The sequence below is a fragment of the Rhinoraja longicauda genome, chromosome 3, assembly GCF_053455715.1.
Source record: "Rhinoraja longicauda isolate Sanriku21f chromosome 3, sRhiLon1.1, whole genome shotgun sequence".
NCBI lineage: Eukaryota > Metazoa > Chordata > Chondrichthyes > Rajiformes > Arhynchobatidae > Rhinoraja > Rhinoraja longicauda.
In genome coordinates, this window is record NC_135955.1 from 69,253,978 (window position 1) to 69,281,383 (window position 27,406).

A 27,406-nucleotide genomic window follows, 5' to 3' on the forward strand; every position below is an offset into this window, starting at 1 on the left:
TAAAGGGAAATGGTCAAGGGTTTCAAGTTCCTCGGTATAAATATCACCAAAAATTTGTCCTGGTCCAACCTCATTGATACTATGGCCAAGAGAACACACCAAGTCATCTACTATCTCAATAGCCTATAGAAATTCTGCAAGTCTCCAACGACTTTTACCAATTTTTATAGATGCACCAGAGATAGCATCTGACCCAGATGCATCACAGGTTCTGCCTAAGACACAAGAAATGACAGCGAATTGTAAACAGCGCAGTTCATCGCATATCAGCCTTCGTCCCCATAAACTGCATCTATATTTCACGATGCCTTGGGAAGGCAACCGACAGAATCAAGGAGCACTCATACTCTGGTCATTCTTCTCCCCTCACCCATCAAGCATTAAAAACAAAAGTTTGAAAGCACGTACCACCAGATTCAAGAACAGCTTCTTCCTCGCTGTTTTCAGAATCTTGAGCGGAACTCTCTTTGTGGCCCTTGCACCTTTGTTAACACTATATTCTGCACTCCACTTATTTTTTCCTTTGTACTACCTGATGTACTTGTCGATGGTATGATTTGCCTGGATAGCAAACCAACATCAACACCAACACCTACTAGGAAATGCAAATTCTTTGTCTTTGGACTGACCCAAACTCAGTTTCCTACCCTTTTCAGATCAGTTATTCCAAGTCACTTTATTACACCTTCCCTTCAGATATTTTGGAAGCCAGCCTTCTAATAACAACTTGTCAAAAAAGAAGTGTTCTTGATCCTTGTTTACACACAGTTTTGATCTTTCATCACTCACCATTGTCAAACTCCATTGGCCATCTGGGTTCCTGCAAACTGATTTTAAGATCAGCATTCACACTTTGAAATTCTCTCAGTGTCTTTCTCCCACTTTCCCAACACATGCAGTACACCTGTAATTTTGCATACCTCTCTTCTTCTCTGACCTACCAATGTACTTCAATTCCTCTGCTCCATAATGCAGACTAATCTTCAAACCAACATGTCTACCATCCCTACTTTTAAGTGCCTTAAATCCTTGTTTTTGTCTCATGTCCTCAAACTCTTCCACTCCTCTCTCCTTCGTGTCCATTTTGTCCTCCATCCTATGAGGTACTTGGCATTGCCTTCCTCTGAGTGAGGAATGCTGCACGTTGTTGATTTGCACTGTGGCAATGTAATTAAACAAAATCTTCTTGAAGCACTAAAATATGATTGATAAACCAGCTCAATTAAGCATTTACTCATCCATGTCTGAAGACACTGAGCATGACAAAATGATTATTTCTCGATTTCATCCTTAATTGTTTTAACAACTAAAATTAACAATCCCAAAACAATTAAGGAAAGAAATTGAGAAATATCATTTTGTCATGCTCAAAATGTCTTCAGATATATAGGTATTTCAATACCATTAAAGGCTATAATTATATTGAAATACTCATCATAAAAGATGAGTAATGTTGATTATTAAGCACAATAAATTTATATTAAATTGTCATTCAGAATTTGAAAATAATATGCAACTTTATCTTACAATTAAACATCGTGAAAGCTGTGAGAGTAACTGCTTACCTTTCACAAGCTCGGACAGTCCATGCTGCAATTATCCACAATGAGATGCTGAAAACCAGCAGTACTGTTCCTGGACATATTGTCATTAAAGTCTTCATTACGAAACGGGTATTGAAGTTGATTTTATTCAATGCTCCAATACTCCTTGATGAAGCATCCGTAAAAAGTTTGCTATGCAACAGCATTACTCTAGCAATCAGGTAAAGCCTAAGAAACATTGGTATTGATAAGATTATATCCACATCTGCTATTGCTGTAGATGTTGTGTACGAAAAGGCAAGGCGTGCTGTCCATATGAAAGTATAGTTTCCAGGAATTGGGTGAATAGCACATACCAATATTTCCAAACAGATGAAAAAGATCCGTTCATAAGTCATGGCTATTCTCCAGTCATCTGCGCCATTGTCTACCATGAATAACTGTAAGAAAATAGTATAGTGTTACCAGCCTGATCAATTTTCATACCAACAATTAGTAATCACTTTATGCATAAATCGTGATATTATTCCAAGAAATCATCTTGAATTAGGGCAATAGATAATATGGTATTTTGGTGAGACTCATGCTTTTTGGGCATTTGTTCAAGTTGGAGAAAAATAATAATCTATAGCTTCAATGGAAAGGATTATTCAGGTGGGATCATTAAATAGACTGCTAAATCATTTTTAAATTATCATCCAAAATTAAAATACCACATCACTTTCATGAGATTAGATAGAAAACAAATGGATCATATAAATTAAATGCACTAAATTCTCAAATACAAACTAATATAGACTAACCAACAGCATTTATTTCAATAATCACAGAGGAATCTTGTTCACTCTTACCCATTCCATTTTTTTAATGGATAGCTGCAAGTTCATTGTTTCAGGAAAAGTCTGAATTAAATGAAGTGTGCAACTCTGGAGTTGATTTTATTTCCCATCCTCCATTCTGTAGATAATGGTACTATCAGTCTCAATATTCTCTTATACTGATACTGGAAACATACAATAATATTTCCCAAACTATTTTTACACTCAGTCATTTTTGTATTTCTGTTCAGTGAATATTTCAACAAATTGTCTAAAACCAAACAGTCGCCAAGGGAAAGTGCACTTGCTGAATCATCTCATAACGTTATGCAGGCAGTGTGCTGTCAAAAGCTACCTTAATTGGGGACAGTTCTTTGAAACAGTCGGTACTGATATGACAGGCTAAGTGGCCTCCTCCTGTCCTATAAAATTCTGCTAGTCGAATAAGAACTATGATAGCAAGAAGTGCACAATTATAGTTATTGCTATCTTTACTGCCATATTTTACACTTTAAAGTCAGTGATTAAGGGCAGCTGGCAGCCAACAGCTGACAACATTGGCAGCACACTATTAGTGACACTATGCAATTTTACTTCTCTGCTCCTGCAAAAGAAAAGTGGGATTTTGTATTGTTCCAACTTGTGAATTCACAAGGCTGGAATGCATGATTAGATTTGTAGTAGGACTTGGACACAACTGCCTGTAATTCTATATCTACTCTAACATACAACCATCATAAACTAAGTGGCAGCATACTGGAAATTGCTGGAACCAAGGTAAAAAATGGGAGGCAATTCAATGCGCTTTCAAAGAGGGGACAATTAATCTTCTTACATCTTCCAAGACCATGGATGTGAACATTTGATGTGATCAGGCCACCGTTTCACTGCATCAAATTCACTGTCGGAGCCTTCAAGGTTACACAATATACAGACAAGGCCTGTACACAAGGTCAACCCAAAAGGGACATCAGAAATTCCAAAACAGAAATAAGACCTATACACCTCAGAGAAGGCTTCTTACTTTCTTTTTGAAGTAGCTACTCTTGCAAACAGGTCACAGTGATACTTCTGTATTTCATCCAGGTGAGCTTTTGAGGTTTTTGAGGTTATAACTGGGATCTTTAGCCTTTTACATCAATGTACAATTCCTTAATACACCCTAGGGATTGTCACTTCATGGCATATGCACCACCTTTCTCTGACCCAGCAAAATGCATCACACCTTGTAAAGATTAAATTCCATCTGCCATTTCTCTGCTCAATTTATCAGCAGATCAAAATCATTCCGTAGGCTAAGACTCCTTTTCTCACTTTCAACACCATCCATTTTGGTGTCATTTGCAGGTTTACTAATCATACATCCTACATTCACATCAAAGTTGTTAATGCATGTAACAAATAGCAAGGATTTCACTACTAATCCCTGTGGTACATCACTGGTAACAGGCATCCAATCACAAAGCTGCCCTTCACCATCACCTTCGTCTTCTATCACCAAGCCAGTTCTTGATCTAAATCGTCAACATGTCTTGGATCCCATGAGCTTTAACCTTCTGGACTGAACAAAAAATCCCAGAAATACCCTTTTGTTCATTTGCTCTCAGCTCCTTTATGCCTCCCTTCACCTTTTAATATTTAGTTTAGTCTCGTTTAGTTTAGAGATTAGTTTAGAGATACAGCATGGAAACAGGCCCTTCGGCCCACCGAGTCTGCGCTGACCAGCAATCCCTGTACACTAACACTATCTTACACATACTAGGGGCAATTTACAATTTTACCAAGCCGATTAGCCTACAAACTTGTATGTTTTTGGAGTGTGGGGAGAAAACGGAGCACCCGGGGAAAACCCACGCAGGCCACAGGAAGAACATACAAACTCCATACAGACAGCACCCGTAGTGAGGATCGAACCCGGGTCTCTGGCGCTGTAAGGCAGCAACTCTACCGCTGCACCACCATACCTACATCTTTGGGATGTAGCTCTGTGTCATTGCTTGGAGTCAGCTCCTTCAATTTTCTTCACAATGTGCTCATTCTTGCAATGCAAGTAATCTGAAACTGTATTTATTTACCTGCAATCAAGTAATTTGTAAACCTACAGGATAATTGTCTGTGGACATTTTCTCCACACCTGTTGTTGTTTATGATGTTGTGAGATGAAGCACTAAGGAAACTATAAGGGGTAAAGACCATTACAATGCATGAGTAAGAAAATCCTGTGTAAATTCAACACCTCAACATCATAGTGGAGACGAGAATTCTATGCTTCTGGATCAGGTGCAATGACACGTGGAAGAGGCTGGGTTACACAAGACTACATGACAACTGATCTAAACTGGGTTTCAAATGCAGGACTGTAGCCAGTAAAGCACTTGACCTGCTAAAAGGAGATGCTTAAACGGAGATAATATTAAAATATGCACAACTAGACCCTCTTTACCAAAACTTTTTTTAACATCAGGCGCACTTAAATAATAAAAAAGCTATGCCAGCAGACCGAACAGTACATTTCGTTCTTGTGATCTGTGTATCCAATCATATTTTACTCTACTGCAGCCTTGAATTCTGTTCCGCTAAAGAGGATGCTTTCAATCATTGAATTTTCAACAACACCTGTTCCTCGAGTCTCTAGATCCCCAGAACAGGAAGCGGAAGTAATGTAAAATAATTCATTTTAATGCATCATAAGTCAATAAATAAAATATTCACTCTATGCACAAATCACTATATTTTGAACCAGTCAAAAAGATCAATCAAAAGTGCGGAAAGGTAGCATATTAATGACAATGGTGGCTAACTAAATGTAACCTAGCCATTTGCAACCACAAAGGATTCTCATGTGGCACAGGGTGCACAGTGGTGCAGCTTCTTGAGTTGCTGTTTCACAGGTAGAGTGACCTGCGGAGGTGAATAAATGTTTGAAAAATCAAGGAATGAAGGCTCTGGGGAGACAGCATTGAAGAAAAAATGAAGCCTGGGATAGATCCACCATGATTATATTGAATGGCAGAGGAGGCTGGGGGGGGGGGTCACTGCCTCCTCTTACTCATATTTGTATGTCCTGAGGTGAGGATAATTGGCCATCAGCAATCAAAACCATCTTCCTTTGTGTGAGGCTTTCCCCTCAATGCCATTTGAGTTCAGATTTGAACAGCAGAAATCTTCTGACACCTTTGTTGATTCAAGGCTACCTCAGCCCATGACAATATCAGATCAGCCCAGGTTGGGAGGTGGATGTGTACGTGAAAAATGTATTTGTCCCAAGGCTTCTTTTCATTCCTTCATCATTCATGTGTTCAAACATCTAATTGCCAAGTCAATTAATATTTTTTTTTACATAAGTGTTAAATTTTTTACTCAAGAAACTGAGAAATTGCTCAAAGTAACCTTCAATCTTTTTCAAAAACAAACAAGCAGAAGAGCCCAAAAAAATCATTGGTATAATCTTGGATCTGCTAATTTATACTGTTAACTTCAACAGGATTTGAGATCATGGAGTCACATATTCAAAGAGAGATGCACCATGGAAATTACCCTTTTTCTTAACTTCACATGAGTCACAACAATCCCCCCCTCACTCTTTTACACTAATTCTACATTAATCCTATTTTATTCTCCTCACATTTTCATGAAAACTCCCCCCAGATTCTACCACTCACCTGTGCAATAGGGGTAATTAACTAACAATCCACATGTCTTTGGGAAGTGAGAGAAACCAGAGCACACAAAGGAAACCCACACAGTCAATGGGAGAAACTGCAAACTCCACACCCTCAGGGTCAGGATTGGACCGGGTCACTGGAGCTATGTTGATCCAATATGCTGCCTTTATAGGGGCAGTCACAATTTACCAGCCAGGTGTCCGTGTAGATGCACATCTCTGTTATCTGCCACAATCACTTTCATTGTTGTGCAGTAAAAATCACAGCCATCGTGCCTCTATGTGGATAGAATTCACAGCAATTAGGGAAGCAGCTCCTCAGCCCCAAGCTGGGGACAATGGAGGAGGACAAGATGATGACTTTCCTGGTGGCGTACAGCAGGGAGACCCCAAGATACCAGAATCGGTTATGTCTCCTTTGTTTAAAATGGTCACAATCATTGTGTCTTGAGATCTCCTAGTGAGCCCTTCACTTCCCAGATGTGGGAGATGAGGTTGTGAACTGGTGACTGGTTCCTCGGCACAAATTGTTTGAATTATAGCATGGAAGCCATCTGTTCCAGAAACCACTTTGTTTTTCTTTCATTGGTAGATGACCTTTTTGATATCGTATTGGTCAGGAAATGGTGGCAAGTACAGACCAGAAGGTGTGCTGTGTGATGGAGGCAAGATCATGCGTCTAAGACAAAGTCTAAGTCAAAGAGCTCTTTTAGGGGTTCTTTCCAGTCAATGTTAACTGCCTCTCCTCAGAGGTGATCCTAACTAAAACATCTAACAGACCAATTTGGCTCTGGGCATGGGGGCTCTTGGGTATTTGGGCCATTGATCATCCTGAATTGATTAAAGATACTGTGATTATTAGTTGATTGCTGGACCTCCTGGGTATCTTCCTCCAAGCATCTGTTCTTTAGGTCTCAAGTCTTTTGTTGGACTTTGGCTTGTATTGCTGTGTTTAATTCCATTGATGTGAGATGGAGTTTCCAAACAATATCTCTACGGAGCACTTTAGAACTTCTTCTACTCAGTTATGAATAGATGATTTACTGATGCTGGCAAGGCACTAGATATGCACAATAAAGGAAAAGAGCTCTAACAGCCACTAATATCATCAGATTACTAAATTAGGGGGAGAAATCAACCATTAAAAGCATTTTAGAATATTAGATGACTAAAGACATTATTGAGTAATTATGATAAAAGTTTCAGAAGTAAGAGATTGATTATTTATGTAATCCCGTAATTTATCTAAGCAATTAATTAGAATTGTGATCACAGCAACCAAATCCCTTTTCTCATTAATTACTCACCAATTTCTAATTATAGATCAGATTCAGTTCCAACTGTATTAACTTTACCTTCATTTCCTTTTCCAATAATTTATTCAACATAGAACACTGAAATTATCTGATCCTTTAGACCATTTTCTTATCCCTGCTAATCGTCAATATTTCTGTTTTACACAGTTAGTAATCTCTTTCATTCTTTTATCTCGTGGACATAGAAGTACTATTTTACTAATAGGGGGAGCACATCTGGTTGTCTTAAATTACACATTAGGCCATGGATTTTTTTTTTTTATGTGGACCGTTTACATTTGTTGCATGATTTATATGGGTTTAATGCATTTGCAGACGAAAATAGAAAAACATAATATCAGCCACTGAAATATACAGTCAACTGAGAAATCCACCATGTTTAATTCATGAGCCACAACTCCTCTATTTTCTATTTTTTTGTAAATGTGTCCTATTTGCTACCAGATATATTCGCACATTACAATTTCCAAACTGGGGTTTGAGAAACAAACTACAGTTTAACAATAGGTTTATCCATGGCTGATTCAGAATCATATAGTGACCTGGAAAATAAATGGATATGCGGACACATGCTGACTCACTGCTTCAGAAAATAAATGAAACCAAAATGAAATAAGTATATGCTTTCTCAATGATTCTGTTTGGAAAACTTTCTTCCTCATATCTGCTCTACTTCTTTTGTTTTTTATTGAATTTTAAAATCCAAATCAGACATACAAAAAGCAACCAATTTTTTTTTTATAGTTGCAGGCACAATTTTTATTTTTAAATAGTATGGTTTAATTTTGGTTCACAGACACCAGCTGCAGTATATTTGGTAGGTTGAAAGAAAACAGGCTATCAAGATATTTAGTCAGCATAGTGGCATTGTTGTAAATTTCCCCGGTGTGGGACGAATAAAGGAATATATTATTATTATTATTATTATTATAGCCGTAAAGCTGCTGCCTTATAGCACCAGAGACCTGGGTTGGATCTTGAGTATTGGTACTGTCTATATGGATTTTGTATGTTCTCCCTGTGACTGCGTAGGTTTTCTTCTGGGGCTCTGATTTCCTCCCACGCTCCAATGATATATAGGTTTCTGGGTTACTTGGCTTCAGTAAAATTGTAAATTGTCCTTAGTGTGTAGGCTCGGGTTAGTGTACAGGGTGATCACTGGTCGGTGCAGAGTAGTTTTGTCGAAGGCCCCATTTTCGCTCTGTATCTCTAAAGTCTAAAGCCTGATGACACCATCTTAATCCTAATTGACAAGGATATTTCACAGCCTTTACCCTTCTTAATTATTTCTTGTCTAAGTTTATACTGAGGGAGGCAAGGGAGGAGATTGTGGTAGCCTTGATAGAAACCTTTTTATCCTCTTTAGCCAGGGGCAAGATGCCAGAGACTAGAGAAAATACAATTAAGAAGCGTTTAGACGGACATACGAGCAGGTAGGAAATAGATAATTTGGAAATAGATAATAGAAAATGGATCATTTACAGGCAGATGGAGTTAGTTGAGATTGGCACCATTGTTGGCACAGACATGGTGGGCCAAAGGGCCTGTGCTGTACTGTTCTATTTTCGATGTTTATAACAGAGCATTCTGATAAACTGTTTCTGACCTGCAATTTTACCTGTTTCTCTTTCAATAGATGTTGCCTGACCTGCTAAATGTTCCCAACATTTTCTGCATTTGTTTTAAATATCTAATATCTGCAGTTTTTTGTTTTCTTTTCAAAGTTATATGGTTCTGACTCATACATATGATTTACATTTACCAAGTTATGTTCCATTATTCCATTCCAAATACAAAGAAAAAATCAACCTACAGAATACCTTTTGAAAAATCTCCATGCTAATTCATTGTCTCATGTCCACTTTTGTTCAAAAACACACAGTCATACTTAATGCCTTTAAATTAAGCCAATGACAAATCTCCACAGGCAGAAGTTTGCTTCCAACACTTTACAACTATCAATTACACCTTCATCTCTGGGATTCCTTCCATGGAGTCACTTCCTTGTCCTCTCAGCCTTCTATATATGCCAGAAAACAATGCTTTTATCCAAGGTAACACAAAATGCTGGAGTAACTCAGCGGGTCAGGCAGCATCACTGGAGAGACGGAATGGGTGACGTTTCCGGTCGAGGTCCTTCTTCAGACTGATGTCAGGGGAGAGGGCGGGACAAAGATAGGATGTAGTCGGACACAGGAAGGCTGGTGGGAGAACTGGGTAGAGGGAGGGGATAGAGAGGGAAAGCAGGGACCATCTGAATTTAGAGAAGTCAATGTTCATACCGCTGGGGTGTAAACTGCCCAAGCGAAGTACGAGGTGCTGGCCTCACTCAGGCAATGGAGGATGCCCAGGACATAAAGGTCAGATTGGGAATGGAATGCTTTTATCCATATGTTCTAATACCTAATATCTATTTATATGGCATGCAATTGTACTTTGCTGTATAATTTAGCAGTGAAATAACCTGGGATATCTAACTAAATTATGTTGAAGCTTTGGAAGTAAGTTTCTTTTCTTTATCAGATATAAAAGCAGTTTCTTCCTGCAGATTTTTTTAAATCCTCAATTCAGAAAGAGACCTAAAAATGTGCAGGAACCAACCAAAACAGAATGGCCTACCACAGAGCACTGGTAAATGACAATGTTTTTTTTGTTTTGTTTTGATTTAGTTCAACTAAAGCTTGCTAATGTACTGTATCATTAAAGAAGCAGGACCCAAAAGAAGAGAGAGCCAGCTTACATTAAGCAATCAGAAGTAACAAAAGCAAAAATACAGAAGTCTCCAATTAAGGTTCCCCTTTGCTCAAAGAAGCTTTGCAACTTATTTTAAGATTCTATTATTGTGCATTGTAGAGGAATATTAACTATAGGATGGTTCTTCAATTAAGTTTGCATTAACTGGTTTAACCACAACATTCTGTTCAATAGAAAAATATTCCTTTCAAAGCATCAACCAAATATAAAGCCGATTCTAAACCTAACATGAACTTGCATTTTTATGACATGTTAATTTATTTTGGGGATCCTACTTAACGTTCAGAGTGTCCGTGGATTTTAGTACCCTGGGTATTGGAACATGTTGAAAATGTAGAAATGTAGAAGGGTATACTATGGACAAAAATTGTCAAAATATTTCCTTATTGCATACCTAAAGTCAATAGCTGGTTTATTCACCAGATTTTTAAACATCTATTTTATATAATCAGTACATATCGTTCAATAAGCCTTACAATTGCTCAATTTCTTTCTGTCTTTCACCCATGGAAACAGTGGATCACTTCACCTTTCCAATGGCTGACTTAACATTACAGTGATAGCTGATAAGTCACCATCTTCCAATTCCGATAGACCAACTATCTTCCTGTTCATTCCTCTAACATTCTGATCTTAATAGTAAATATCCAGACATTATTGAAACATCACACATTTTCTCCACTATATCCCAAGAGTTATGCTGTGTACCCCTAGGGGGAAATATATCAGTTTCAAGCTGTCACTTCTGTACATCGCATCCTGTTGTCTTCTGGCATCAATTGCCAGTCGGAAAAGTAGTGATAGGAATTGACAGTTCCTTAATGATGTGGTCTGTTGTGAATCGCAACATCTGAGCCTATCAGACCAAAAAAACAGCAATGCCTCTGCTCAAGATTTGGACCTTTCTTATGTTCTGAATGACTTTTTCAATATTCTACTGCAAAGACTATTTGCCATGGAAAATGAACACATGTCAAAATGGCATTACCATGTCCTCCTGAACAGCATATCCATTCTACAGCAACAACAATTTCTGAAGCTCGGGTTCTTTAGGTTTAAAAACCTCCAATTAGAGAGATATATTATTCTACAGCAACAAATAGTTCAATACTTACAGTGATCTATTTAAAGTGATATATTATCACAAAATACATTTCATGCACTATTTCAAGTTACAAGCCTCATCTTCCTGGGTGTTTAGTGAATGCCAAATCTGTCAAGAATTCTGCATAACAGTTTCATCAGCATAATTTTCTTCAAAGGTTATTAACATTTATTTTCTATAAACATTATTGATGTAGGCTATATGAATATAGTCAGATACTGTAATAAAGTATTTTCTACTATAAGCAAATCAAGCAATAAGTCCACATTGGGAGCATAAATTCCCTTAACTTTACACTCTACTTGCCAGGGCCAGCTGGTGATCAAATACTTAACCTCGCCATGAACAAAGTTTCGCCACATTATACATCCATTTGAAACCCATCCAATTAAGAAGAAACTTTTATAAACATATGCTGAAAACCAATATATTGAATAAGACAGGATATTCTCAAGAGCACCATGATAAAAGTGTGTTTTCATTACATTAACCTCTGACAAGTCTCTACGTCAAATCCAATTCAATAAATGTTTTCTGATCATTGATATTACAAGTTTCATAGAAATGCAGGATGAAAGAGGACATTCAACCAATTATGCCTGCCCATTGCCAGTCTCGCACCAGAGCTCTCTGCTCCATTTCCATTCCCTTGTCATTTCTGCATACCCTATTTCTTTTGCAGCTTTCTTTTAAATAATTAGACTTCAATGGCCAATGTGGTAAAGCTTTCCATTTTCTAATTATCTTCCGACTTTACTTTTGCAGGATTGATCGTACAAGCATGTGTATCGATCTGCTAACCAGTCATCGTTGTGAGATTCTGTTCTGTTTGAGATATATCAGCGTTGGCTCATTGGTTGGATGCTCTTAACCTGAAGACTGTTAATTAAGTGCTTCTGAGTTTTTTGGAATTTCATTTGTGCTACCACATCTACACACTACGAGAAAGGAATGTGTTTCTAGTACAACTGGATATAGAATGAGGTTCTATACGACGAGGTTTTTGAAAAATAAATTGTTTCATCAGCACTTGATCAACTGCAAACAACTTCCCATGAGTGAAATGTTAATCTTAGTTCTATTGCAAAAATTAGGAAATAGATTTATTTTAAAACCATTCCTTTGCGTTCATTCCACCAATTTGCACAGCAATATTGCCTCTTAAAATGCTTTATATTTAGATTTGATTTTCATATATACCAGCCCAATGTACATATTCTGCATTCAGTTAATTTAATATAAAATATTGTTTCATAAAGCATCTAAAATATCAAGAATATTCCATTATTTTAATAACAACTCAGATTAGATACGTATTGAATTATGTAAGTGAGTTAGGTAGCATTTGCCTTTTAATGTGGTTTGTAACTAATATTGATTGAAATTTGATTCCATATAAATTATTAGTTTATATTTCAAGTTACAAGCCTCATCTTATCATCATATCATATCATATATATACAGCCGGAAACAGGCCTTTTCGGCCCTCCAAGTCCGTGCCACCCAGTGATCCCCGCACATTAACATTATCCTACACCCACTAGGGACAATTTTTTTTTTTTTTAACATTTACCCAGCCAATTAACCTACATACCTGTACGTCTTTGGAGTGTGGGAGGAAACCGAAGATCTCGGAGAAAACCCACGCAGGTCACGGGGAGAACGTACAAACTCCTTACAGTGCAGCACCCGTAGTCAGGATCGAACCTGAGTCTCCGGCGCTGCATTCGCTGTAAAGCAGCAACTCTACCGCTGCGCTACCGTGCCGCCCAAACTTCCTGGGTGTTTAGTGAATGCCAAATCTGTCAAGAATTCTGCATAACAGTTTCATCAGCATAATTTTCTTCAAAGGTTATTAACAGTTATTTTCTATAAACATTATTGATGTAGGCTGTATTAATATAGTCAGATACTGTAATAAAGTATTTTCTACTATAAGCAAATCAAGCAATAAGTCCACATTGGGAGCATAAATTCCCTTAACTTTACACTCTACTTGCCAGGGCCAGCTGGTGATCAAATACTTAACCTCGCCATGAACAAAGTTTCGCCACATTATACATCCATTTGAAACCCATCCAATTAAGAAGAAACTTTTATAAACATATGCTGAAAACCAATATATTGAATAAGACAGGATATTCTCAAGAGCACCATGATAAAAGTGTGTTTTCATTACATTAACCTCTGACAAGTCTCTACGTCTGTATTGGTGTGGTCTGAAAGCAGGAAACAACAAAAATCAGAGGGACAACTCCTCTCTAATTTCAAAGCAAATAATTTTTGATCCAGCTGCTCTTAAATACGAAGACGTGCTCTTTTTTTAATTTTGCCATTAAGTTTCCAAGCCCATCAAAACTGGCATGTCCAGTCTGAATTTAAATCTGGCTTCCAACTGCACTGTGGAAGCATAATTTTAAACAACCCCTCCTCCTCACTGTGGGATACTGGCACCAAACATAGTCAGAACGGTGCAGTGCAAATCTACTGAGACTGTGGCGTGGATTTATAATAACATATCACATTTTAAGCATCTTCCATAACTTTACTTGCTATGTTTCACAACGTACATAAATGCAATGAAGATATTACATTATGATAAGGATAGCTCCAAGTCCAAATGGAAAGAATAAGAGGGAAGATTACAGAAGCATAATCACAATAGTCTAACAACACCTTAAATATGACACCCTTTTTTGCACTTCTGTAAATTTCAAAATAAAATCGATGGCAATGGTTGTTACACTAAAAAAATGTCCAATTCTTCAAAATTACTGGAATATAGACTACGCTATATCCTGTATCTCTAATTCGGTATTCAATTGTGTAGTTTATTGTTTTAAGCATGGTTAATTCATGTAATTAACAGATTGTTAACATTTGCCTTAAAATGTTCATTTAAAAAATAAAATATTACCGTTAATATAATTATATCTCCATTGCTTTGTTCTTTTGTAGAATAATCTATGCTGCTTCTCCAAAATTTAAAAAAAGGTACATTGGAGATACCTGTAAAGTTAAATTAAGGTGAAACATATGCCCCTGCACATATAGCATCTGGCTCTAATAATAGGTGTCTCGGTTATTCAAAACAGCCAAAAATTATGGAAGCTTTAATATTCATGTTTTAACTGCAACACATGAAGACAAGACTGGAGACTTCAAGGAGCTGCAGATGCTGGAATCCTGAGTAAAACACAAAGTGCTGGAGTAACTGACCAGGTTGCTCACCAGCGACATGAGTGGTAAGTTTAAAGAATGCCACCAGTTGATTCATACCTGCAAGGGTAAGTAGAGTTCATAAGTTATAGGAGCAGAATTAGGCCATTTGGCCCATCAAATCTATTCCATCATTCAATAATGGTTGGTCCATCGTCTGCTCTCAACCCTATTTTCCTGGCTTCTCCCCATAACCCCGACACCCGTACTAATCAGGAATCTGTCAATCTCCACTGTAAAAATATCCACTGACGGCCTCCACAGCCTTATGTGGCAGTGAATTCCACAAATTCACCATCCTCTCAATAAAGAAATTTCTCTTCATCTCCTTTCTAAAGGTACGTCCTTTTATTCTGAGGCTACGGCCTCTGGTCCTAGACTCTCCCACCAGTGGAAACATTCTCTCCACATCCACTATCCAGGTCTTTCACTATTCAGTAAGCTTCAATGAGGTCCCCCCTCATTCTTCTAAACCTAGATCTTTAACAAAAAGGTGCAGAAAGGAATAAGGGAAGGTGACAGAATACTTTTGTATACTGTGAGGGGATCTGAATACAATAGAAGATAAGTTATTCTGAGTTATATTGGGCATGAGACCCCATAGATGGGGAGTTCTCTGCACAAAATTGGTATCCTTATTTCAATCCGGTATTTCAGTTCAGTTTAGTTTATTGTCATATATACCGAGGTACAGTTAAAAGCTTTTGTTGAGTGCTAACCACCCAACAAAAAGACAATACATGATTACAATCGAGTCATTCACAGTGCACAGATACATGAGAAGAGAATAACGTTTAGTGCAAGGTAAAGCCAGTAAAGTCCGATCAAAGACAGTCCGGCACTGGTTCAGGACTGCTCTCTGGTTGCAGTAGGATAGTTTGGTTGCCTGAAAACAGCTGGGAGTTGCCTGATAACAGCTGGGGGTTGCCTGATAACAGCTGGGGGTTGCCTGATTACTGTCATGTGCATAAATACAATGAGGTATAGAAACAATGGAAATTTTGGTTGCAGCAGGATTACAAGCACATAGAATCAGACAAACACACAAAACATAAATTATATAAGACAGTGAAAAGATAAAAAGACTGTAAAAACAAGAGATTTGTGCAAAAACACAATTAGGAAACAAGTACATGGCAGTGTAAGTGGTGATCCACTGATTTCCATTGCTGAGGTTGGATTGAAGAAGCATGTTAATGTTTGGAACTAGTCAAGATAAGGTTCACTAAATTAATACCTGGAAGGGATAGGTTGTCTTAAAAGGTTGGACAGGCTAAGTCATATTCATTGGTGTTTAGAAGAAGGAGAGGGGACTTGATTGAAACACACAAGTTTCCGAGGAGCTCTTGCAAGGATAGATGCAGAAAGCATGTTTCCTTTTGCGGGAGCAACTAGAACTAGGCTCATTGTTTACATGTAAAGAGCCACTCATTTTACTTTAGACTTTTAGATTTTAGAGATACAGCATGGAAACAGACACTTCGACCCACAAAGTCCACGCCTACTAGCGATCACTAGCACTATACTACACAGGAGGGACATTTAAATTTTACTGAAGCCAATTAAAGTAAAAACCAAACATCCTTTGAGTCTGGGTGGGAACCAGAGAAAACCCCATGTGATCACAAGGAAAATGTACAAACTCTGTACAGACAGTACCCATAGTCAGGATCGAACCCAAGAGTTTGATAAGTTGCTGTGAGGCAGCAGCTCTACCGTTGCGCCACTTTTTAAAGACAAAAATAAGGTTTATATCTCTTGAAGATGTTTATGAGTCTTTAAACTGCTCTCCCAAAGAGCAATGGAAGCAGTCTTTAAAAATTCTTACGGCAGAAGTACACAGATAACTAAGAGGTGAAAAATTATAGTGGGTGGACAGGAACGTAGTTGAGATTACAATCAGATCATTGTGATCTCATTAAAGGCAGACTGAACTCAAGGGGCCAACTGCCCTACTCCGATTCCCGATTTGTTTGTACATTTGTAACTTAATCTGATACTTTAAGCACCTCATCGCATGTCCAAGTACGTCATACAATATAATCACCCTCCCGACGATAGACACAAAATGGTGGAGTAACTCAGCGGGACAGGCAGCATACCTGGAGAGAAGGAATGGGTGACGGTTCTGGTCGCCACCTTCCGACACATAATCATGCTCCCTCTGCTTGGTCCTGCACTGTGTTCATCACTCACTGGGCAGGCAATCAGATTTCTGTGTCTAGCAACCATGCACTGAAGATTATTCTCATAGATATAACTACTGACACTGAGAGAGGGGATAGACCAAAATAGGGATTGAAAGGAAAAAGGGAATGAGAATGGAGAAGGTTACGGAAGGAGGAAGAAGGAGATGAGTTAGGAAAGGGGGTAGAGTGGATGGTGCAAGATGAGAGAAGTGAAAGTTTGGAAATGGGTGCAGGCTAAAGTTATGCCTATGAAGGTGTGGTCAGAAAAGACTGAGGTGTCTGTGTTTCTCTCCATGTATGTGCAATGGGGTATGATCCCCAATTATCATAGGCCTGCTTGGCTCATTCTACCAAGCCCCTCTGGTCTTGGTATGCAAAACAGACACCGCGGCTAAAAATATCTCAGGTGGAGATGCCTCCACTCTTCAAAATGCTGGAGTGAAAGCAAATTATCTGAGACCTCTGAGAAGGATGCTGAAAGTAGTTTGACAAGGAAATTCTAAAGTCTGAGGAAGAGAAAGTAAGCCTCATGCAATAATTAAACTGACCATTTGCAAGTACATGGATACATCGAATACGCAATTGTGATGATATAAATAAGTCTATCCAGTACCTAACTAGGTTTAAAAACTTACTTAAGAGGTTGTTTCGGAACTTCAGAAAGAGGTTGTGCTCAGTGCTTAAAGACACAGACACTGAATAATGTGGAGCCTGGCTCTGTCCCTGTTGTCCCTGACTGTGTCAGGCAATAGCAGTGAACTGATTCTGCAGCCACAGCTAACTGTAACACAACATGACTGCAGCCAAAGGCAAATACTTGTGTAGACAACAGTCCGTTCCTGCAAGACTTCACAGTGAGATCAAAGTACATGGACTGCCTAATGATCGTTGGTGCACCTAAAGAGCTTTCCTGGGGGGAGGCGACGTGACTGATTTCTTTTTTAATTTGGTAAATGGTAAACAAAATCTTCAGCCGCCAGCTTCCTCTACCCACACACTGCAGTATGAGGCATGCGTGCAGTCAGCTTCGCCTTTCCATACCATGCATGTGAAACACACGCTTGCAATTGCTCGCTTTAAGAAAGGTTTACAAGGTATTTCTTCCAGATAAAATATCAGATTCTTTCCAGATTGGATTGTTGCAGCTGCAGTGAAGTCGCCACCAGGTAATGACCTGAGTCCAAGGCACTGGTGACTATTTACAGAAGCCAGTGCTCTACCTCAGTAAACGTTCACCTTCACACCCCGCATCCAGCTGGTGTCCCTCTGGCCAGCAACCTGTCATGAAGACTGCACCCTGAAACTGGTTAATTGAACTGAACCTGAATCATTTCCATCCGTCGTGTTCTCAGCCATGAGCTGCCTCAGTTGCTGCTGACTGCAGCCTCTCATGGTTGTGGTGGTGAATGTGATTGTAACGAGGATTGGCCTCTAGTCCCAGAATCATGGAGTAAATGCGCAATGTAGTACATTTCACTTTGCTCTAATGTCCCAGCTTATAATATAACGTCCAAATCCATAATCATTCATTATTTGCTGTCTCTCCCACAAAAAAGAGAGGTTTAGGGTCAGGCGTAAGAACAGCTTCTTTCCCTCTGCTATCAGCATCTACCCCATAGGGTTATTTAGTTACTATACGTCAAGTCAAGAGTGTACAATTATCATATGTACGGACAATGGAACAATGCAATTCCTACTTGCAGCAGCATATAACAGACCTGTAAACACAACCCACATGCGGGCAAATGGGACAAGCTTAAAAGGGGGCATCATGATTCGCATGGTCAAATTGGGCTGAATGCCTGTTATCATGTTATATGATGCTAGGACATTGAAAATGTACAATAAACAAAAATTCAATAAATTAATTTCTCCAATATTAGTCCAAAGAATCCAAAGCCCTTAGTGCGAGCAAAGGCAATCCATAGTTTATAATTGTTGAGTGGTGTACTACTGCACACCTGACTCCTGAAGAGTGTTTCTGATCTGTCGGGCAGGTGTTTGAGGATTTTTCTATATTACAGATAGAATTCCTGTCATCAGCTGTGGAGGTCTTCCTTGGCCTGCCAGCCCCTTTCTGATTAGTAAGCTCACCAGTGCTCTCTTTCTTCTGAATGATGTTCCAAACAGTTGGTTTTGGTAAGACTAAGGTTTGGCTGATGTCTCTAACAGTTTTATTCTTGTTTCTCAGTCTCATAATGGCTTATTTGACTTTCATTGGCATAATTTTGGTCCTCATGATGATAAACAGCAATAAAAGTTTCCAAATGTGATGGAAAGACTGGAGGAAAGACTAGGTGCTGAGAGCTCTCTTATACCTGCATTAAGGAGGCAATTAAACATATTTGCTGCTATGGTGAGCATGCTATTATTTCTGATTGCAGCTCCAAACTTTCCGAAACAAATTACACTGACTGTTCAAACACCACCTACTGCATTTTGTTTTGTAATGTAGGATCCCAGTGATACCTGCCTAGCGGTATTTATTGTTAATTCTTAATTGTCTCAATAAAAGTCACCATATAAAACAACCATAGATCCGACAAGAAATCACAGGTTCCCTTGTCTAATTAGTGACATTAATAAGCAAAGTTGTTTTTAACAAAATGACAATCCAACACCTTTAAAAAAAATTGAAACAAAGTGTCTGAGGGACTGTTTCATCAATCGATACGACTATAGCTCATTTTCTATTTTAGTGTCAGATTGCCAGTCCCTTCCCTTGTTGCTTATTACATCCTGTGTAGATATCCACTGTAGATCTCTTTCTAGAGTGAGTTCTGTAACGTAGCCTCCATAGCCCTCTTAGGTAGATAATTTCATAGGAATTAAATAATTTCTCTGCAACTCAGCCCCAAATGTCTAACCCCCCAAACCTGAGATTATGATCCCCGGCTCTACATTCTCCAGCTATGGGAGACATTTTGACAGCCTGTCAAAATGCTGCACTTTTTCATGTTTGGTCTCTGGTGGTATCCCCAAAATGATCTTATTTGTTAACTAATTTCCAAATTTTGAAAAGCGTATTTAACCAAACCTATTTGTGCATCGGCATCCACATCCATTGTGTTTGTTAGCTGAAGGGATCTACAAGATTTGCTGCCTTAAGATGGCAGCCAGCATCATCAGAGACCCACACCACGCTGGCCGCACTCTCTTTTCACTCCTGCAATTGGGAAAATGGTATTACAGTCTGAAAAACTGTAATGTCCACGTTCAGGACATTCTTCCCAACAACCATCAGGCTATTGACCACTACAAACACCAACTAAGCTCTGAACTACATAAACCTGGGGGCATTGGTTTTGTCTTTGAGGTATTATTGTAGGGTTTTTTTAATATACAGAACTGTTTTGATGATTATAATGATGTTTACAGAGTACAATGTTACATATCTGTTGTGCTGCTGCAAGTCAGAATTCCATTGTTTTGTTTCGGGACATATGATAATAAAACACTCTTGACTCTTGAGGTAGTCAACTCCGCTTTTCATGTGTAGGGAGGAACTGCAGATGCTGGTGTAAACCAAAGACAGACACATACATCTGGAGTAATTCAGCGGGCCAGGCAGCATCTCTGGAGAAAAGGCATAGGTGACGTTTCGGGTCGACATCCTTCTTCAGACACGAAACGTCACCTATTCCTTTTCTCCGGAGATTCTGCCTGACCCGCTGAGTGACTCCTGTTTTTTTGTGTCTGTCTCCGCTTTTCATGCACCTGGCAAAATAAATCCGTGCCCTTGGATAATGCTGGTCCATCCCCCTCCCTCATTCTACAGTTAGTGCGACTTGTTCAAAGAGCTCGTCTGACGTCTCGAACAGGAGACAAGTCAGACACCATCCGTTCCAAAGAGAATCCTGAAGTTTCGGGTCCGTTTGTTGCCATACTCCTTTCTATCTTGGTTAGGCTACACACTTCGTCTATCTTGGACTCACATTGATAATAGGATCTAGACACGAAATGCTGGATTAACTCAGCGGGTCAGGCAGCATCTCAGGAGAGAAGGAATGAGTACCTTGATAATATATCTAATGCATTGTCTCGTGGTGTTTAAGTTCTTCGTTTGACACTAAAAAACAGCCAACTTCGGTAGCCGTTGCCATTCATTCCCGGTGCCTAGCTTATTACACTGAACACGCACAGTAGGTTCCAGCCTTGCGTGTTATTTTTTTAGAAGAATCGAACTTCGATGGCAGTTTGGAGTCGAACGAGAGTCGCGCCGCCCCACGACCATAAAAGTTTAATTGAAGAATGCATCTGGGTCCTTCTCCCTTCAACCTCGCTTAGTTCATTCCTGTGTGCGCACCCCCTCTCCTCTCGTACCTCGGCGTCAGGTCCACCCGCATCAATCCAATAATGGAACACCAACATTAGATCACAAATCGGTTGCACAGTAACCCGAAGTAAATACCAGCATTATAGTCATTACGCGGGATATTCTCACTTTATTAGATATTTCCCCTTGTTCTAATATCACTAATGTTTAATAAATCTACAGTGGCAGTTTCGTTGCGAATACACAACGTTGGCGTGGTATTTTTAAAGACTCGTCTCAATGAATCCCTTAATGCAAATATTTAGATATTGACGCCGATGTTATTTTTTTTTAAAAATCTGCTCGGTAAAGGGTTGAGTTTGCATTTGTAAAAGGTTACTGACATAGACTTTTTTCATCACGGTTAAAGATTCTAAAGAAGCTCAGTATGATGTATACTGGAACTAACGCTCGCGTGTGGCGTTTTCCAGGCGATAGCATTCAATGTTATGCTTGACGGCACTTCAGAGACGAAGGCACAAATGGAATGATGGAGCGATTCAGATCAAACCAGCAGCTTCGGGGAAAGTGTGAGTGCTTTACTCGATCAATTTACCCCCTAACACAGAACACAGGATTAACTGCAGCCCCAAGAAGCCGCCAATTGGAATCAAACCAATGCCTTTTAAACAACGTATTTACGGTTTAGAAACATCCCGAAATGTTTTACACTTGGATAGAAAGTAATTTAAGAATCGTGTAAACAAAATAAGAATAATGCGATTCTTTCGCTCGGTTAAGTAATCAGTGATATTGTTAAGATCACGCCAGTTTAATACGAAAATACATTCCCACCTCTGAAATTTAAAAAAATAGTCGAACGATGCAATAGCCACAGCTGCTGTAAACGAACTTCTTTACAAACCACTGCTCTAAATATGCGTATCTGGAAAGTATGAATGAAAGGTGCTTCAATAATGTTATTTGGGAAACAATGACATGGAGTATTCTTGACTACAGATATATCATTACATCACGTACACAGTAACTAACAATGTTCACCTACCACTTCATGGATTTCAGATTTCTGGGATATGTTAAATATGGTTTATTTTTGGTTGTTTTCGTATTAGAAATATTAGAAGCTTCGCAAATCACCAGCAAATTGGCTTGTACATTCTATCCTTTGGAATGGTGAGAAACCGATGACCGGATAATTCCATTCCCTATCGCTTGTACCTTTAAAATAGTTTAAACCACGTATTTAGTTCTTAATTATTTGTTTCTCCAAACCCACGTTAAATTATGAATACTCTTAATATTATTTTAGCACCCTTGGATTGGCTCCAGCTATACATACTACAACTGAATTTACATTTGTTTCTCTCTTCGTGCTTAATTCTGAATTGACCATGAATCTGAATGTCCTGAATCAACAAAAAATGAAATGACCAAACAACCGACCATAACCCCCGCCTGCCAGATTAAAAAGTTACTGTTTTAGTAAAAATATAATTACCTGAATTTCCCGCGCGTGATATACAATGATCAGACCAAGCAGAATGATGGTAGAAAGGCTAATAAGGCATTTAAGAGCTAATGAATACAGAGATCCCTGTAATATAAAAGAAATACATTTGAGTGTTGATGAACATTAGTGGGAAATTAAACTTTAAACAACCTAAGAAAACGTTATGCTCATTATCTAAGAGTGCATATCACAATATAAAGTTAAACACTGATTAACTTTTATCATAAGTGTTTTAAAATTAAATTGTTCATTATTGTTAATGCGAAAGTACAAAGCAGTTTCTCAAATGAACTACAAGTTGGTGATCGGGCAACTGCATAAAGATCAAAAAAGACCTCCAAAAATGCCAAAGTACAAGATATTCGCTGCATTTTGCTTACCTTCTGATAAGCCCCCCACGCAAGTTCAGTCTCAATGACCATCACTACAATCCCAAACATACCAAAGATCAAAGCATAGTCGCTCAAACGTTTTCTTTTCTCAAACAAAGCTCTTCTATGTCCCAGCTTGTAGGCAATGTTATTGTTTTTCCTTCTGCAGGATTTATTGTTATTCCCGCCGTTTCCTCCACGGCCGCCACCGCCGCCGCCAGCGCTCCCGCTTTCCCCGTAAGAAACGACTGTAGTGGAGTTGTTTTGCTCCGGTTTGGAGACCACGATCTCCGGGGCGACTGTGGTGAAGATGGGTTGAAGAGGCTGCGATTCCGAGTCCAGTTCGTGCAGATTCCTTCTGGACGAACTCAGGTTGCTGAGTGGTCGCATCACGCCGCCGTTGTACTTGCAGCTGCTCATGGCTATTTCTGTGAAGGGATTGCTCTCCCTGCGGTTGCAGGAGGGGCTGGGCTGCCGGTGCTGGTGGTGATGTCTAGAGGAGCTGGCATGACTGGCGGAGGATGGAGAAAGCTCGCTGACGTTTAGCTGGCTGCCGTGCCTGGAGGAGGAGGAGGGGGTAGAGTTGGTCCTGAAAGTGAGTGGCGAGGAATTACACAGCAGCCGGTTGTCGCCAACGGCGGTGACACTCGGGCAGTTGCATCTGATCCATTGGTGAGGCTGCTCGTCTCGTTGCTGCTGCTGGCTGTGGTGCTGTTGCTGGCTGTGTTGCTGCTGCTGGCTGTGATGATGATGATGATGATAGTGGTGGTGCTGCTGCTCCTGGATAAACTCGTGAAACTGCAGTGGGGTTTCCATGTCAGGGCTATTAAAGCCGCAGGATCGGGTTGTGCACCCTGCGCAATGCGTTCTGGTCCGGATGGGGAAATCCTGGCGCGGATACGGGCCCATCCCGGCTCCCGTAGAATCCAGGCAGCGCGTCCGATTGGCCGGACGCACCAGAACAATCGGCATGACGTAATGCAGGGGGCAAGAGGGGCGCGCGTTCGGCCCGACCCGGCCCCTCTTAAAGGGGTAGCGCACCCCTAGCCCGGCCCCGCCCACAAAGGGCGCTATTAAAAGGGTCGCGCACCCCTAGCTCGGCTCCGTTCACAAAGGGCGCTATTAAAGGGGTAGCGCACCCCTAGTTCGGCCCCACCCACAAAGGGCGGACGCTATTAAAGGGGTAGCGCACCCCTAGCCCGGTCCCACCCACAAAGAGCGCTATTAAAGGGGTAGCGCACCCCCAGCTCGGCTCCGTTCACAAAGGGCGCTATTAAAGGGGTAGCGCACTCCTAGTCCGACCCGGCCCCACCCACAAAGGGCGCTATGAAAGGGGTAGCGCACCCTTAGCTCGGCCCTTCCCACAGGGCTCTAAGGGGTAGCGCACTCAGAGATACAGCGCGGAAATCGGAGCCTTCAGCCCACGATCCCTGCGCGCACACACACACTGGGGACAATTTACATTCATACCAAGCCTATTAGGCTACGTCTTTGGAATGTGGGAGGAAACCGGAGCACCCGGGGAAAACCCACGCGGTCAGACAGTACCCGTGGTCGATTGAACCTGGATCGATGGCGCTCAGGCAGAAAATCTACCGCTGCGTCACTGTGCCTCTAAAAGTGCCTTGTAAGGCGTGTGTGTTTGTATGTGAACTCTTTCTTATCATTATGTATCTTTTTTCCATAATTGCTCCATCTACCGTGAATGGATGGTGATACACAATTTTTTTAAAATCCTTATATCGCAGGAGCTTCAAAATCAAACAGAATTGGGGGGGTTTTGTATCATGTGAACAGTGTCTTTTCCTCACAAACAGCAGATCTCTGAGATTGCTAGTTTTGCTAGTCTAAAGGGGCAGCGCACCCTGAGCCCAGCCCGGGGCGGCTTGCATCGGCTCATCCGTGCTAAGCCCTGGCAGTGGCCCGGGCTTTAGCCAACTCACTAAAGTTGTTTGCAGAAGATTGTTAACTGTCAAAGTAGGGAAATGCTCCTCTGCTTTATTTCACTTTTGAAGAAATTCCGGGAAATATCTTTCTGCAAAATCCGTATTTCAATGCAGGTTGAATGGTCGACGTGGAGCCATAGCAACGAACGATATCCTGGCAGACCCGATTCCCCAGCCGTCATCCTGCCCCCGCTTCGTCGATTCCTGCAGGAGACAACATGATCATATTAGCGGGGAGCAAAAGATAACAACGCGCAAACATATCAAATGTATCTTTCATATTCGATGTGAAACAGAAGTGGGTTCATTTGTGGAAATCGGCTCCAAAATGTGGGCGGTGCAACCCTACGTTATGAATGGAGGAATTGATTATGGACTATTATACACGTTAGTCGTTTCGATACATCAGGAATTGTTACACGATAACATTTCAAGGCGGGGATTGCAAGATTTTTGATTAGTAAGGGTGTCGAGGTTATGGGGAGAAGGCAGGAGAATTGGGTTGAGAGGGAAAGATAGATCCACCATAGTTGAGTGGCGGAGTAGACTTGATAGGCCGAATGGCCTAATACTGATCCTACAACTTATGAACTTATAACAAAACGAGGGCGATGAAATATAGGAAAGTGACTTGTATGCCATACGTTGAGCGTGTTATTGTTTTTTTTCCTAAAATCCCAATACATTTTTGATTTTCCTAAAATGAATCATACTACATCTTAACCCGATCTGTAGATTGGTAGATATCCAGTCAAAGGGTAGATGTCCAGTCAAAGGGCAATTGCAGGTTGATATCTAATAAATCTTTATCAAATTCGTCCCGTCTTATCTCCAGTTCATAAAAATACTGCGGTTTCCCATTTAAAACTGCTGAGCGAATGGCGATGGGGAAGATTTACAGTTTATTCAGGGTGCAATATAACGAACGCATAGCAATTGATCTGCAGGAGGGCCCTGGAAAAGATTCAGCACAAACCTTGGGTTCCATTAAGTAATTGAATTCTTCACCTGTATCCGATTTCCTGATAAACTATTCAGCGTCACCCACGAGGTTCGTAACCGTCTGTTAGATGCTTTTTAAGTTTTTGCAATGAGTGACACTGAATAATTAATTTAAGCAGGGAATCCTGTTATGGCGGAGCCACAGAAGTTTTCAATATTGAACCGAAGCGCCGCAGTCTTTGCAGGTAAAACATATTCTACCATTCGAAAGATGTTATGATCATTTAATTAGGTAAAACAAACCAGCTATGCGTTCCTTTTAACTGTAAAAGTGCAAATTAGCTCATGTTTATCGGACCTTTATAAGTAGTTGCGTAATTATAGATATCACTGCTAATTTGAAACATTTTATTGTTGAACCTAACGGAGCGACTCGTAAAAATGTTTGCTCCTTGTAAAAATACGCATTGTTTTGTAAATCACGTGAAGCATCTCTCATCCTTTAGTTGGTCTTCGAATGCTTTATTTTTTTTCTCTCATGAGTTTCCCTCACCCCCGCATTTCGAAAAATCAGACGATTAAAACGATTTGTCTCGGCACATTGTGGTGCAAAACACTTGTAGAAGTGGATTTCCGTACAAAACAAAATATGAATCGATTTCAGTAAACCGATCCAATGGATCAGGACGTTCTCATGTTCATGTTCCGTATTTAACTGCCACTAAATGTCTAAATAATGCAGCACCCATTAACAGTATCAAGTATCTAAATTGTGGATAGTGAAGAATCCTTCAAGTTTCGCAAAGTAACATTGAACCTGAGACCAGTGTCTTTGCTGCAACAAATAAATCAACACTAGATGGCGTCTGATTCCACAATAATGCTTAATGGGCTGGGTACCTGCAATAATTTCACATCGTGCCTCACTTGAGTGAAGTTGCTGTCGTTTTGGTCGTTTTGTCTTGCTCCACTCTTTTTGAATAGTCTATGTTTTCTCAATGAATTAACTTAATGAATTGTTTATTATGAGCACAGTCATGCATCTCACCCCATCTCTTAACCCATTGCATTGACACAGAGTGGACAATAGGTTCAAAACGTGCACTTGGACTGTTCCAGTTATTGATAGGAAAATACATTAAAACAGTCACATTATGCTGCAAACTAATCCACGAAGATGCTCAACTTCATCCAGAGAAACTTCCACCATTGTTCCAAAACTGTTCAAAATTTTTTTGTACCAAACAATAGTCCAACCGCATTTGGAGTATGCCTCCACTGCTTGGAACCCTGGTACCAAGAAAAATAAAGATGTTCTTCAAAATGCTCAACGAAGAGTACAGCGACTTCAGACGACAATCCAGTGTAACCAAAATGCTCACTGACTTAAACTGGGACTCCCTTGAAACCAGAGGACAGATGCTCAGATTGACTACTCTTCACAAGATCATCAACAAGGACATCGACCTCGACGCTGACTTATACATCAAAGAGAAAACAACAAGATCCACAACAAGCAACTTGTAGTTCAACAACACACATCTACTCCCTACATCCAGTCTTTTTTCCCTGAAGCAATTTCCCTCTGGAATGCCCTCCCACAATCCTCTATTGACATGCCCACCTACGCAACCTTCAAGACCTCCATCCAGGCCCACAGACGGCAAAGTCCCCGCTAGACCAACGTCCAGTATAGTCCCTGGTGGACTCTTCGGAGGTAATGATTACAAGATACAAGTGCATAAATGCTTT

General features: G+C 40.1%; 1 protein-coding gene and 1 long non-coding RNA gene across 2 annotated transcripts in view; one reads left to right on the forward strand and one right to left on the reverse strand.

Annotated features, from left to right (window-relative positions):
- The window catches only part of LOC144592067 (small conductance calcium-activated potassium channel protein 2-like), a 107,315-nt gene extending 83,577 nt beyond the window's left edge, over nucleotides 1-23,738 (reverse strand). Inside the window, exons 1-3 of the mRNA XM_078396330.1 lie at nucleotides 22,776-23,738; nucleotides 22,384-22,479; nucleotides 1,566-1,984 (exon numbers count right to left, since the gene is read on the reverse strand). Of these exons, the coding sequence (XP_078252456.1) occupies nucleotides 1,566-1,984; nucleotides 22,384-22,479; nucleotides 22,776-23,738 (1,478 nt within the window). The remainder of the gene's footprint in view (nucleotides 1-1,565; nucleotides 1,985-22,383; nucleotides 22,480-22,775) is intronic.
- A 563-nt stretch (nucleotides 23,739-24,301) lies between these two features.
- The window catches only part of LOC144592069 (uncharacterized), a 48,487-nt gene continuing 45,382 nt past the window's right edge, over nucleotides 24,302-27,406 (forward strand). The window contains exons 1-2 of the long non-coding RNA XR_013547063.1: nucleotides 24,302-24,393; nucleotides 25,834-25,899. This is a non-coding gene — a long non-coding RNA (uncharacterized LOC144592069). The remainder of the gene's footprint in view (nucleotides 24,394-25,833; nucleotides 25,900-27,406) is intronic.